The sequence below is a fragment of the Carassius auratus genome, chromosome 14 (assembly GCF_003368295.1).
Source record: "Carassius auratus strain Wakin chromosome 14, ASM336829v1, whole genome shotgun sequence".
NCBI classification, from domain to species: Eukaryota; Metazoa; Chordata; class Actinopteri; order Cypriniformes; family Cyprinidae; genus Carassius; species Carassius auratus.
The window spans coordinates 1333925-1349506 of NC_039256.1; the positions used below are offsets into that span (position 1 = coordinate 1333925).

General features: G+C 38.7%; 1 protein-coding gene across 3 annotated transcripts in view; it reads left to right on the top strand.

The window, feature by feature from the left end:
• Nucleotides 1-14577, top strand: part of LOC113113390 (THO complex subunit 2-like) — a 75470-nt gene extending 60893 nt beyond the window's left edge. The window contains exons 31-39 of one of the 3 annotated variants that reach the window (XM_026279544.1): nt 1032-1393; nt 3771-3832; nt 5025-5060; nt 12484-12612; nt 12737-12803; nt 12984-13117; nt 13517-13587; nt 13700-13742; nt 13878-14577. In XM_026279544.1, coding sequence (XP_026135329.1) covers nt 1032-1393; nt 3771-3832; nt 5025-5060; nt 12484-12612; nt 12737-12803; nt 12984-13117; nt 13517-13587; nt 13700-13724 — 886 coding nt within the window. In that variant the 3' untranslated portion in view covers nt 13725-13742; nt 13878-14577. The remainder of the gene's footprint in view (nt 1-1031; nt 1394-3770; nt 3833-5024; nt 5061-12483; nt 12613-12736; nt 12804-12983; nt 13118-13516; nt 13588-13699; nt 13743-13877) is intronic. The other 2 variants (XM_026279545.1, XM_026279546.1) reach the window with 2 other exon arrangements.
• Nucleotides 14578-15582: the final 1005 nt, after the last annotated feature.

The following is a 15582-nucleotide window of genomic DNA, read 5'->3' on the forward strand; positions in this document are numbered from 1 at the left end:
TATTAGCTTTCAGAAGTATACACGCTTTCCTTTCACCTCATTTTTGCATGTGTGCAGTAGACTGGTTTCATTTTGACTAGGTGATATGGTTTGAGCGAACTGTAAGGCATCAAAATGTTTTTTTTCTTTTTAGTAAAGGATCAGAATAAGGAGGTGATTAATCTTAAGAAAATGCTACTAGTCGAGCTCAGTTCGTCAAATATTCCATTAGCTCTTGATTTTTAATTCTTCATATATTCCTATCTGTAGATGTTCAGTGTTTTTTACAGCACAAATTTGAATGTAGACCATACAATTTGTGTGATTTTCTACTAGCAAAAGTTAACAACATAAATCTATTTGAATAAATAACACATTTTAGGAGAAATTTTGGTGTGTTTGATAAATTTGTTTCCCTTAAAATTAAATTAAAGAAAAGTACTTGATTGTTTCCCAAAATAGTTTGGTTTGTATGTTGTGTAAAAATGGAGAAATCTAAATGATTAATCTGTCTTCCTGATATGAATTTAAAGAAATATACTAAATATTAATTTAATTAATTCAAAAGTCACTCCCAATTTCCAAAAAAATAAATGAATAAATAAGCTCTTTCTTTACTTTAGTATTTTAATAGACAGAAAACAGAGAAATAATTAAATCAAACTTATCATATTGTGTTTTTAATGCATATAAGACTAAGGTGAAACAGGCCAAACTCAATTTGGGAAGTATTGTAGGCAGATATTTTGCCCTAAAGCTACTGAATACATTTCACTCCATTAATTTTACATAAGATAAGCGTTTATCTAACATAACTCTCTCCCCAAAGAACGCCTCGACTTTAAGCGTTTGTAGCTTTAAAATAAAAAGTCAACAGAGACCAATCTGTACTATCCGTGATGTTTTATGAGATCTGAAATGGTGTTATAATACATTTTATCAGTGGTGTCAATCCAGAACGTCTCCAACTTATCAAAGCTATTCTGTATCTCCGAATAAAAGCCAAAAATCACATTTCAGCAGACTTCATTTGATCCCTGATCTCTCAACAGCACTAAAGGGAGTAAAGAGAAGGAAGATAAAGAGAAGACCACAAAAGAGAAAAAGGAGAAGAAAGACAAGAACCCAGGAAGCACTCCAGAGGCCAAGGCAGGAGGGAAGGACAAACAGAAGGAGGAGAAGCCCACTGACAGCAAGGAGAAGACACCCAAGGCTGACAAGGACAAGAGGAAGGATGACAAGAAGGAAGAGAAGAGCAAGATCGATGGGAAATCCGCCGAAAAAGAGTGGTCCAAGGAGCGCGATGTGTCCAACGACAGCAAGACTAAGGAAGGCAGCAAAGTGGAGAAGAGCGCTGGGACGGGAAGCATGAAGTCCCTCGTGCCCAGATCCGAAGGAGTCGAGTCTGAACGGGGTAAGACGGGCCTGGTGCTGTTCACTTACAGTATTGTTCAAAATAATAGCAGTACAATGTGACTAACCAGAATAATCAAGGTTTTTAGTATATTTTTTATTGCTACGTGGCAAACAAGTTACCAGTAGGTTCAGTAGATTGTCAGAAAACAAACAAGACCCAGCATTCATGATATGCACGCTCTTAAGGCTGTGCAATTGGGCAATTAGTTGAAAGGGGTGTGTTCAAAAAAATAGCAGTGTCTACCTTTGACTGTACAAACTCAAAACTATTTTGTACAAAAAAAAATTTTTTCTGGGATTTAGCAATCCTGTGAATCACTAAACTAATATTTAGTTGTATGACCACAGTTTTTTAAAACTGCTTGACATCTGTGTGGCATGGAGTCAACCAACTTGTGGCACCTCTCAGCTGTTATTCCACTCCATGATTCTTTAACAACATTCCACAATTCATTCACATTTCTTGGTTTTGCTTCAGAAACAGCATTTTTGATATCACCCCACAAGTTCTCAATTGGATTAAGGTCTGGAGATTGGGCTGGCCACTCCATAACATTAATTGTGTTGGTTTGGAACCAAGACTTTGCCCGTTTACTAGTGTGTTTTGGGTCATTGTCTTGTTGAAACAACCATTTCAAGGGCATGTCCTCTTCAGCATAGGGCAACATGACCTCTTCAAGTATTTTAACATATGCAAACTGATCCATGATCCCTGGTATGCGATAAATAGGCCCAACACCATAGTAGGAGAAACATGCCCATATCATGATGCTTGCACCTCCATGCTTCACTGTCTTCACTGTGTACTGTGGCTTGAATTCAGAGTTTGGGGGTCGTCTCACAAACTGCCTGTGGCCCTTGGACCCAAAAAGAACAATTTTACTCTCATCAGTCCACAAAATGTTCCTCCATTTCTCTTTAGGCCAGTTGATGTGTTCTTTGGCAAATTGTAACCTCTTCTGCACATGCCTTTTTTTTAACAGAGGGACTTTGCGGGGGATTCTTGAAAATAGATTAGCTTCACACAGACGTCTTCTAACTGTCACAGTACTTACAGGTAACTCCAGACTGTCTTTGATCATCCTGGAGGTGATCATTGGCTGAGCCTTTGCCATTCTGGTTATTCTTCTATCCATTTTGATGGTTGTCTTCCGTTTTCTTCCACGTCTCTCTGGTTTTGCTCTCCATTTTAAGGCATTGGAGATCATTTTAGCTGAACAGCCTATCATTTTTTGCACCTCTTTATAGGTTTTCCCCTCTCTGATCAACTTTTTAATCAAAGTACGCTGTTCTTCTGAACAATGTCTTGAACGACCCATTTTCCTCAGCTTTCAAATGCATGTTCAACAAGTGTTGGCTTCATCCTTAAATAGGGGCCACCTGATTCACACCTGTTTCTTCACAAAATTGATGACCTCGGTGATTGAATGCCACACTGCTATTTTTTTGAACACACCCCTTTCAACTAATTCAACTAATTGCCCAATTGCACAGCCTTAAGAGCGTGCATATGATGAATGCTGGGTCTCATTTGTTTTCTGAGAATCTACTGAACCTACTGGTAACTTGTTTGCCACGTAGCAATAAAAAAATATACGAAAAACCTTGATTATTCTGGTTAGTCACATTGTACTGCTATTATTTTGAACAATACTGTACATATGCTTCACTGCACTTCTTTGACGTTGTTTGGACTTTAAGAACAGTGCATAAAAGAATGTATTAATGCTAAAAGGAAAGTTCAGAGCATAGAATCCACTAGACGTGTTGTTTTTCAATGAAAGGTTTTTGGATTTAGTTAACCTGCAAATTAAAGGGATACTCCACCCCGAAATGAAAATGTTGTCATTAATCACTTATACCCGTGTCGTTCCAAACCCGTAAAAGCTTGGTTTGTCTTCGGAACACAATTTAAGATATTTTGGATGAAAACAGGGAGGCTTGTGACTGTCCCATAGACTGGCAAGTAAAATAACACTGTCAAGTACCAGAAAAGAATGAAAAAAATCATCTGAATAGTCCATCTGCCATCAGTAGTTCTATCGTAACGTTGTGAAGTGACGATACTTATTGTACGAAAAAAAATTCTTTTAAACCAATTTGTTTCCTCTGTGTCACTCCACATCAGCGTAGCGCCATTTTGGAGAATCTGAGCAGTACTCAAGCAGCTTGTGTGCCACAAGGATACTTTTTCTACATATATTCACACTGTGGTTTGAAAGAAAACAGCACATCCTGTGTCGTGGTTGACACAGAAGAGCGTATGCTACCTGCATTTTGGGGTGGAATATCCTTTTAAAGTTACTCACCGTATTGCTGCAAAACACAATATCAAAAGCATTTCTTGTAGCTAATCCTCATATTTCTTCTCTCAGCAGAGCAAAAAAGACGAAAACTTGATACACACTCGTCACCATCGCACTCCTCTGCAGTTAAGGTTAGTATGGCCTGAGGAGAGCTGTGCACTTCTTTCCTGTTGTCCCCACCTGTCGGAGATCACGTGTTTCCCAAACCTTCCTCGTCCCTCCGCGACACCCGTTGGAGTTTGAGAGGAGGCCTCTGGAGCCCAGCCGTTGTAGGAGAGCAGTGGGGGGAATTTGGCATCTAATGGACTATTTTTGGGAGAAATATTTTTCAATAGATGTCAAATTTTTAAAAATGTGTTTCCAAGGACTTGCCAAAAATGGCATTCAGTGCTAGCACATGCTTTGTTTTTGCTCACTTTTACACGATAAGAGAATCTACCCAAGTGCCTCACAAGTTTTGTTCCTTTTCATATGCTGTACTTTTTGTAAGATTGTAAACCTAGATATTTATTTTTGTAAATCCCCCTGCCCTTTTTTCGAATCATAACACATTACATTCTTGAGAAAGCAAAAAGTAAGAAGTTGATACGTTTTTGTTTTTTAAACTAAACATCGATACAAGAGAATGTTTCTGCCGGAAAAAAATCCTGAAGAAGTCAGATCTGTGACTCCTGGAGGAGCTGGAATATTTCTGCTTGTTTTCCTGCATCACCGTTCGGGGATCCCAGACAAGAATATGCTCGACTTTTTTTCATCTATCCTGTTTTTTTTCCGCTGTGGAAGGGGAGAGTTTCCCAGACATCCCTGCGACTAGCAGACGGCTCCATCAGCATCCAGAGAAACCCGCGTCACCAGCAACTACGACATAAAGAGAAAGGCAACCAGGGAAAGCGTGTGGGCATGGCCTTCCCAGAGGGATCTGTCTGTCCGTGACCAGGAATCTTGTTGCAATTGTCTATGAGCGAGACCTCATGCCAAAGTGTACATGACCTCTTCATTAATGAATCCTAGATGAGTTTAGCTTGTTTTATCATCTTCATGAACTCCCATAGTGCTTTTACAGAATGTTTGCTTTATCTTAGACCAAAGATACGAGTTAAGACAGAGCAGTGACGTTCTCCAGGCACATGTAGGTTGAGAGAGTCCAGTGCAGACTAATGTTAGGCTCCGATAGACCAGTCTCTTCGTCTCTAACCATGTGAAAGTTCTAGTCTTTGAAGGTCTTTATGGGGATGTGTTGATTGACGGCCAGCCTCCCCCAGCCTTTCTCCTGCTGTGTGCCATCCTCTCCAGCTCATCTGTCATCTCCATTCATTCCTACAGGACAATCTCAACGACTTCAAGGACTCTGCATCAAAGGTTTGGACCTTTTTCAATCCTTAACTCTGATGGTATCTCCAAACCTAGTGAACTGCCCACCTAGACCATTCAAACAGTCATTAAAGATGCCCTGTTTGCCTCTAGAGCCGTGTTTCCACCGAAATTACCTCGAACAATTGTACCAGGAACTATTTTCCCAATACAAAGTACGCCGTAAAGTTTCAGACTTGCATACTCTTTGCGAGTGTGAGCTCCTGCGGATGGACGACACGAGTCTGTTAATTCGTCAAACAGCAGCGTACTTGATAAAGTCAATCAGCTCGCCTTGGCTACTGCAATTTTCTGCACTGTATTTTTCAATGAAACGAAATACTATATCAAACAGTATTTTCATTTTAACATATTAATAGATTAATTGAATAAAGACCAAAGATTTCCTGTCAGATGTACCCAAAACTAATTATATTTTGTTTAAAGGGCGGGTGAAATGCTATTTCATGCATACTGAGTTTTTTACACTGTTAAAGAGTTGGATTCCCATGCTAAACATGGACAAAGTAAAAAAAAAATTAAGTTGTACGGTTTGTCACAAGTTTCAGAAAGTTTTTTTTCGAGTATGGCTCTGTGTGACGTTAGATGGAGCGGAATTACCTTATATGGGTGCTAAGGGCGCGTCTGCCGGAAGAGCGCGCTCCCGTATAGCAGAGCACTGAGAGGCTGAGCACAGACAATCACTGATCAGAGCGAGAGCGTCGCGAAATGTCACAAAAGGAGTGTGTTTTTGGTTGCCAGGGCAAGACAACCCTGCACAGATTACCAAAAGAGAAACAGCATTAAGGGACCAGTGGATGGAGTTTATTTTTACAGAGTATCAACGGAGTTGTGCAAGTGTTTTTGTTTGTTCCCTGCATTTCGAAGATCCTTGTTTTACAAACAAGGCCCAGTTTGACGCCGGATTTGCACATCGTTTATTTCTTAAAAATAATGCAGTCGCAATGAATCTGACTGTTAGCCATGCTGTTTTGGATGTGTTTTTCCTCACAGTAATGTCACAACTTCCAAACGCTCTCAACGCAAAAGCTTACTCGCGCTCGTGATTCTTTAGCTCCGCCCACACGTCACGCCTCCAGTCACTCGGGTTTTTCTGGGAAAAATCAGTACAGACTATCTTTCTCTTATGAATATAATAAAACTAAAGACTTTTTGGAGTTATGAAGGATGCAGTACTACTCTATAGGTACTCAAGATTAACAGGATATTGAGTGAAAACGAGCATTTCACCCCCCCTTTAACCACTAAAGAGACATCCGAGCCAGCGGCAAAATTCAGAAGGACGATCTGAGTTGAGACTGCCCTCGTCGGTAAAGCACTGAGCTCCAGCTGATCATGTGGAGCTGATTGTCTCTGAAATCAATGAAACACATTTTTAAATACACACTCTTTATAAATAAACCTACATAAACTACATTCTCTCCTGAAATAATTTAAAAACTACAGTTCATGACACAGTAACCGTAATATTTAGAAAATTATCCGAGTTGTGGTTGAAATCACAATACTGTGTAAACTCAACCAATCAGAATGCTCAGCGCTCAGGTCCCACCCCCAAAAGTTCTGTACCTTTGTAAAAAAACCAACTCGCCGGGAGGGACTTTCAGAGGGGAAATTTTTTACCCAGAACTTTATTCGGATACTGGTTCCTGCGGTGGAAACGCAGCGAGTACCAGCCCAAAGTCCCTAGTTCCTGGGTAAAGTTCCAGCGGTGGAAACATGGCTTAGGTAAGCAGAATTGGTTCCAACCAATGCCTAAAAATGTCCATGTAGGTAGTGTTTGTCCAAAATGCATCTATGATGCCCGAATATGCAGTATAGTTGGATATCTCGAGTTTGAACATTTTAAACCATAATATGAGAGTCACATATGCAATGGGCTGCATTTGTTTGAACTCTCCGAGCACCCTTGATGGTGCACTAATGGGGTCCTATGATATCTGTGAAATGGATTTTACTGTTTATCAGAATTTGGCAAAATGTGTTAATCAAATTGGGATATATACTAGTGTCTGAATGTTAAAGCACAAAAATACTGCTTTTGAAATATGAAATCTGCTTGTTCTCTGCAGTTTAGTTTTTTATTCATACTCAAGCACACATGAAACTTGTGGTGTCATCACTATATGAGAATATAAACTTCGAGCATCTCTGAGAATCAGTTCTCTAGCATTTCATTTGATGAAACAATCATCAGATTTACACGGAAAGAAAATTCAAATTGGACTTGTATTGTTAATATTTGAATAGATCAAATTGTTTTATTAATCCAGTTGATTAGTTATTATTGTGATTTATTATCATTGAGTATCAACTGTAACTGATCCATTATTAGCAAACTCATAATTAGGTAAAAAATCTAATATAATTTGGGGGGATAAAACTGATTCACTAAGTTGTTGTCTTAGTAGGCAGTATACTTTCTTACGTTCCAAGTGATCACAGAAATGCCATCTGAGTAGGCAGCAATTGCTTGGGCGTTCCAAACCCACTTGTGATGCCCAAGAATACTGTCTATGTAGGCAGCATTCCTTCAAACGGATGCCCAGTAATGCTGTGTGGGTAGGCAGCTCACTAGCCTTTGAGATACTCCCAATATTTATCTTGTCTCATTGCAGAAACTTTCTTCACGCTGTATGTCATGAAGGCATCTGTAGACTATAAAGCACATTTTGCACCTCATTCCAGGTGTGGAGTCTTTAAAAAGTCCCCTTTCCCTTCAAAAGATGGCAGAATATCCCTGAAACAAGCATCCCTCTCCTCCTCTGCCAGGACATTTCATATTCCGCTAATGTAATTTCAACCCAACAATATCCTCCATTCTTCATGTGGCTATACTCTACTTGGGCTCCTCGCTGTCTGATTGGACTCTGGTCCTCTATTCACCACTCCCAGTCTCTTTTAAAACTGGCAGGGAGATAAGTGTTTTGCAGTTTGGTCACTGAAGGATGTTTGAAAATATGCTGATGGTGCCACCTGAAAAAAAGCAATACAGCTGAATTTTGAGCAGCCTGTTATTTTCTTCTCTCCGTCTCTCTCTGAAGGCCTGCTGTCAGAGTATTCCCTCACATTAACTGCAGGATCATCCAGAGACCTCATAGATGCATCTAGCATCAGTTTTTCTTGAACCAGCAGGGTTTGGTCTAGCTGGAGTTGGTTGGGTCTTGTAGGATATTGTGTCAGCTGTGTTGAGTTCTTGTAATTCAGCTGTTCTGTTGTTGAAGTGGTTTTGGACATGCAATTAATTCTGCTGTCTTTCATTCTCAGAGAGTTTGTTGTTGGAATACATGCCCAATTCCCTGGTTTACCAATTTAAAACAGTGCTTTATGAGGTTGTGACAGCAAGTGTCTTCAACACATCAGGGTCATGGGGTTGGCACCAAAACCTATAGTCAATAGCAATACCAGTGGGATTTTACAAGTATTCTAGTGGTCGACCGATATATTTCCATGGCCGATATATCGGCTGATATTTGCTATATTTCAAATGTCTGCATTGACCAGTAAGTGTTTCTGCTTGGCTGATGTGTTGGTGGCGGGACTTTTATTTTGACTGAGCGGCAGTGCCTGAGCACACACTGCTCACACACTTAGACCTGCTGACCTGTACACATTTTAACCTCAAATTACGCTGGTACGATTTCTCACTATAAAGTACGGAAACATCTCCTGTCCACGCGCAGTATTCAAAACAAGCAACAAAAAAAAAGATGAAGAGGTCAACCAACCAGTTTTTTTTTTTTTTGGCATTATAAATAATTTCTGCATTTTATTTCTCTCCTAGTAGCCTATACAATCCAACCAGTAAGTGTTCTTTTAAAATGTACTTATATTATTTATGGTTAAGGTCCGTTTTGTGGTTGTCGCTTGAGATGGAAATATGCATAATTCATTTGACTCATACTATGCATGGCTATGGATTCACTTTTTCTTTTGTTAAGGATGGTTAACTTAATCCATAACCTAATTAAACAACGAATCGGCGGGACAAAATGTTCTTATGTGTGCCCATCCCCCAAGCCCAGTGACCTTTTTATGCTTATAACCATAAAGTTAGAAATATGCAATTAATGTAGACCTGCCAAATGCTTTTTGTGTAGCAGTTACAGTACGCATTTTGACCTCTAAGTACGTTGGTATGATTTGTCACTTTAAACTATGCAAAAATCTAGTGACGCCTCTGTCCACTCTGTCCCAGTATTAAAAAAAAACAACAGAAAAAGATAAGAGTTCAACCAATCAGAGCGTTTTTTGTTTGTTTTGCATTTAAATAATTTCTGCGATTTATTTCTCTTCTAGTAGTTTATGGTTTCAGTTTAAAGCGGCTCGCACTCGCCCCGTCAGAAGCTCTGACAGAAAGGTGCGTGTAAGCCTAACAGAGACGCACTGTTTAACATGTTTGAGATGTGCTTTTATCTTTAATGCATAACTTACATTTCACAGGTATAAACTCCATCTGTAAATATTAAAACAGACATGGAATTATTTCCATCTTGCTGTCTGCTTTGCGATTCTCCGCTAAAATCCACAGACTTCATTTAGAACGATTTAATGAAATAGGAGCGCAATAACTGAAATATTTATAGTTGCACAATAAATGTGACGTGTAGAATTTTAAACCTGCAAGTGTATTTGTATGGTAGCACTAACTGTAAAGTGTAATGGGGTAATCCAAAAAGCCTTTTTACTCAATCAGTCTGTGCTTTTTATCATTTTCATTTTTAGTTTAGTAACTTCTACTTTAAAAGGATTCTTTTTGTTTTTAGTGTGCAATGTTACATTGTTAGAATAAAATGAATGTGATTTTAACCCTCTTTTTCACATAATGCCTAAATGCATACATTCGCTTCATTTAATTCAAATACAAAATACAGAGATGTATAGGATACCGTATACTGCGCGCAGATTAGCCAAAAAATACAGGGATATTAATTTTTGCTCTTATCGTCCAGCTTTATACAGAAGTGTGCTGTATTTTTCTGTCTAATAATCAGAACGTTTCATTTTTAAATATTTGTGAAAAATACTTTGCCATTTAAAGTGCAAGTATGTTTATTTTACACACTTATTGCCAAATGATTTCAAATTTCTTCATTAAAAATAAATAATAATAATAGATTATATCAGCTATCGACCACCCTGCTTTACAAGATATCGGCATCAGGCTGTCGACCACTAAAGTATTCATACCAGTTTTGGCTTTTAAACATAAGACTTGTTCAGTAATTGCAATAATTGTAATCAGTCAATACATTAAAGAAGGAAAGAAGGATTGGAACAAATAATTAATAACGGAACCAGATACAGATGGCATAAATGCTGCTGGAAGTTTCAAGTCAAGTGATCTATCAGAAGTTGAAAATAAAGTGCTTTTATTATCTGGTTCACAAACCAATTTATTCACAAATCAGACTGAATCCGTAAGATCTGAAAAATCACTACTCAATCTTGAAGGAGGTTTAGAGGCTTCAGTGAACTGGTGAAGAGCAGCTGAGCAGACTTGAAGTGAACGCTCGGGTCATTTGAAGAACAATCGTTGACTGCTTCTTCTCATTTCTCCACCAGTATTTCTTGCTCTGTCGGATCTCTCTCACGTTCATCAGCAGAGCATCTTTGGATCAGTAGGAGAGTCTGAAATGGCAGCTTTCCAAACAACACCAACCACATGCCATTCTGCTGTTATACACCACACAAGAATCATATTTATTCTTGTGCTCTTTCTATATATCTATATATATACCTTTTTTATAGTGTGCTTTTATGCACATATTGTCACTTCGTGTACAGTACTTTTTTTATTGACTTGAAGTTACTTTATTCTGTATGTGTCAGTTCCAGCTGGAACATGAATGTGTAGCTAATGATCAAACAGCTTTAACATTTTCCTGCAGTGCTATTTTTATTTATTTTAAATGAACCTCTTCAGTGAGCATGAGTTGTGCAGTGCTGAACATGATGTGGGCAGTTCATTTACTGTGTCCCATGTGTCTAAGATAAAATTAGACCGTGTATATACCTGGTTCCACCTGAAAATACATCTTCATTAATTTGCACAGAAAATCTTTTTGACAGGCAGTTTTTTATGTATTATTATTTTTAATAATCTTGTTGCTGCTGTCACTGTGTCTTATCCCATGAAGAATTTTTGGGCTTAGTACAAAATGCCTACAAGTAAGGATTAGTTTGATAAGTAATCTATTGATTATTAAAACATAGATTTTATTATTTTTTTTTAAATGTCACATACTTTTTATATAAAATGTTTATATAATATACATTTAAAAATTTTATGTAGCCTATAAATTAAATTTAAATTTCATTATTTTAATGTCAATTTATTTATTAATGTAAACACTTTTTGTGAAGACGCGCTCCCTCTTTTTGAAGATTCCCGAGAACGCTTTGCTCATCTGTAGCTCACATTCGTTCTGGTCATTTTCTCTCTGGGACATGGATGTTATCAGTTTATCTTGCTTGCATAAGCTTCATTCTCTTGTGATTCAAACACTTTCCACATGTTGTTCTCCGAAAGAATGGCTTAGCTTTGCAAAAGAAAGGTGTCATCCTTTTTCTGAAGATTTAGCATTGTGCTGTTTTTTAAGAGTATTGCTCAGTGCTTGTTTGAAGAGGTCAGCTGTTTGTTGGTTGATTGTGAATCACGGCCCTTAAGGGTTTTTCATATGAAGCGTATCAGTGTTTCCCAATGCACTGAAGCATTACTCTGACGCCACATTACATACAAAGGAGCTGCGCAATGAATCGTATTGTAATCATGATCACCATTTCTGCATCCCTCGATTTATTAAGCATAATCGCTGATTACACGCAATATTTGTTTTTTAAATCCTAAAAATGTTTGTTTAATTTGGCATTATAAGATTGTACGTACATTGGTAAAAAACAAGGTTTAATGGTTTCAGTTTCCACATTTCAAGAGTTTAAATTCCCCAATCAGAGCTTTTTTTCTGCCCAGTGGTTTACTTAATCTTCCCAACCTGGCACCCATCTGCCTTGCTCTCTCTAGTTTAGCGATCTCTGTTGAGATATTCTGCTCAAATAAAGGTATAGAGCAGTCAGTCTGTCTGCAGTTTGCTGTGACTAAATCTGTGCTTATCAACCCAGTGAAGTCGCTCTTTTGTAACACTTCACCTGGAGGTTTGACGCTTGTTTGGAGGTGCGTTGAAGCCCCGGTGCGAGGCACATGAAGGGCTACAGATACGAGTTCAGCAGGAGCCTTGAGCTTTTAATAGAGCGCTTGGACTTCCTGTGGGTGTGTCTGATAGCATCGTGAGGTGTGAAGGCTCATGGGAAGGCGAGTGCGACTCTAATGGGGCGTGCTAATGAAGTGGCAGCGGGCTGCTCTCATCCTGTGAGGTGTTAACCCTCTCTCATCTCTCCATCCAATCCTCAGCACCATCCTAACCACAGCACAGTCCTGTCCAAGAGCAAAGAGAAGGACGACGAGAAGAAAGAGTCTGACAAATCCAGGGACCGCTCCAAAGAGAGGGAGAAGAAAGAAGAGCGGAAGGACCGGAAACGAGTAAGTGGCTGCGTTCGTGTTTTGAAAAGGAATTGGGCATTGGGTGAAACTCTTGAATGCCTGCTGAAAGGTGAAACGTCAAGGCATCTTGCGTCATGTTGATTCCCGCCGTTTCTTCATCTAGGACTACTTGAACAGCGAGCGCGAGATGAGCCAGGAAGCCAAGCGCCGCAAAGATGAAAATGGAATGAGTGAGTCGATAATGCCTATCTTTTAAATTTGTTTTGCCCGCTGCCGAGAGCGGGAGAGGCGAGCCAGCCAAGTAGAAAGCTCTCTTTCTCTGCGGCGGAGGCAATCAGAAAGCCCTCCCCGCGGCGCCACGGCTCTGGTGTTATCTGCCTCACATGACTGCGCTCGCTCTCTCCACACAGACTCCTCCAGACACAGCAAGAGCTCCAGCCCCTCCGAATCACCACACTCCAACGACAAGGACAAGGACAGCAGCAAGCGCTCCAAGGACAAGAGCGATCCGGCCAAACCTGAGAAGACCTCTGGAGGCAAAAAGGTTACACCTCCGTCACTCATTCCCTTAGTTTAGATGACAAACAAACTCTAGCCTTCAGCTGGACCTGTGTTAGACCTGAATCTAAAATGTGAATATTCATATTGAATGTCTGAAATCTCAACTTTAATAACACCGCTCATAAGTATCTCCGATTTCAAGGACAGATTCTTGTTTTATTCTATTTAAATCCATTTTGTTTGAAACTTTTAAAGTAAATGTGTGTATATAATGGATGTATATTCCGTTTTTCGTTTTGGACATCAATTAAAATGAACTCAACAAAAAATGAACTACAGAAACCAAACTAAACTCTTAAAACAGCCACTGCACCAATTAAACGGTAAGTGGTGGATCCAGCGTGACTCCAAACGCTCATTCACCAGTGCTCTTGTGTTTCAGGAATCCAGGCACGACAAAGAGAAATCGGAAAAGAAGAGAGACAGCACTGGCGCTAAAGAAGAGAAGAAACAATATCCTTTGATGCCTTAAACACCAACGGCTGCGTGTAGAGAAATCAGCTTTACACAAACTCTGCTCACTGCTGCAGCAAATCAACACAGTTTTTTTCTTAACATTCATCACCCATAAATCAGAGAAACACAGATAGTGCATGCTGACACTCAAGGTGAGCATTAATGCAGAGGAAGTGCTTGAAAGACTCATTTTTGTTTATTACTCCTTTCTTAAGACTCAAGAAATGGGTCAGTGAATTTGAAAAAGAGCGTTTAATTGATTTGCAATGTGCTTTTGGCTAATGCAGGAGTTTCCTCTTCTGCTGCAGGACTCCTCATCCCAGCTCTCTCAAGCGTCTTCATCCCTTCTCCTGTCACCGTCTGGAGAGACGACTCCCTCGCACACCCGCATCCAAACTTCTGTTGTTTTGCCTGCTTGTATTTTAATCTGCCATTTTTATTGTGATATTTTCAGTACTTCACTGAAAGTTTGTTTCCTTTAAATATTTAGCACAATGTGCTTCTCGCATCACAAACAGATTCAGGTTAAATTGGTGTCGCTCTCCAATGCTTGCGTTTTTATGACCTCGCTTATTACCTTCTTTTCCGTTTTCTTCGTTTCTTTACTTTACACAATAAGAAAATCTAGTTTCCTGAATACTAGCTTAGTTTTTTTTTCTTTTTAATTGACACGTGATATTTCGACTAGGTGTTTGAAGCCGTATAAATGCTCTAATTTGTATATTATGTATACAGAAATAAAATGGTTCAATGTAATAAGACATTTCCTGTTACTTTCATTTCAAATGTACGCCTCCGGGTTTCCTAAGTGTGTTCAATCACGTTTTTAAATGATTTGTATAAAGAATGGCAAGCTGGGTTTCTCCGTAAATAAGTGGACTAAAAAGGAAACAATTCATGACTTTCTAAAGTGCTTCATGGAGTTTTTATCTGGCAGAATCTACAAAGTGTATGCTTTTTTCTAAATAAAATAGTTTTCTTAGTGTACCACGTCTCTTGTGTTCGTTTTTATTTGAAGCTTTGGGATTTTGCACAACCAAGTACCAGAATTTATTGCACCACTTTGCAAAGGTTCCTCTCGAGTTATCACTGGTGAAGATAGATATCAGTGCTCCTCTGAGCAAATATTTTATCAGATGCAGAAGACACATTTATCAGATCGACATTTACAGAAAACATGAAAAGTATTTGGACACGGGTCTCTGCGTGCCATTGTGTCAGGTACAAAATATGAATCTGCTTGCACCTGCAACAAATGATGCTAGAGCTTTCGGAGCATTTATAACTAGACATTTGTCAAGTTTGAATTTAGAATGAATGATATTGACATTTATGTAGAGTAGTTCAGTTTTATCTAAATGTCAGGTGCATCTGAAGTAGTCTGCATGATTATGACCAGTGTTCAGGAAAGGGAACACTCCTTATTTACCATGGTAAATTAATATGTATTTGGCACTGTATCTGTATATAATCTATATCTGTAGATCACCATTGTGTCCCGTCAGCTGTAGTTATCTCTATAAGTCCTTCTATAAGTTAGGGACTATAAGTCCCTAATATTAAATTATTATGCTGAAATTTAGTTTGGCTCAATTGTCTAAATGTATATGGAAACATTTTAAAGAGATCAGGTCAATTTTGTTAAAATACAAATATCTGTATTATCTAACACAATTTTGAATTGAAAAAAAAAAAAAAAAAATCATTTAAGAAACAAAAATGAAGCTGTTCTTTTCTGAGGGAAGTAGCCCTAAATGTCGTGGATTTAATCGTGAGTTCAAACTCTTTTCCAGGTCTATTACGAAGATTGTCATAATTACGCTCTATTATCTAGAGACTATTATCCAACATGAAATGAGCTTGTTTTAACACATCAGAGATGGCACAGGCTCTTCTTGACTTTGATCTGACTGCGGAATTTTTAATTCATTCCAGAAAAAAAAAAAGTTTAATTCAATAACCAGAAGACAACATTTCCTTCATTAAAAAAAA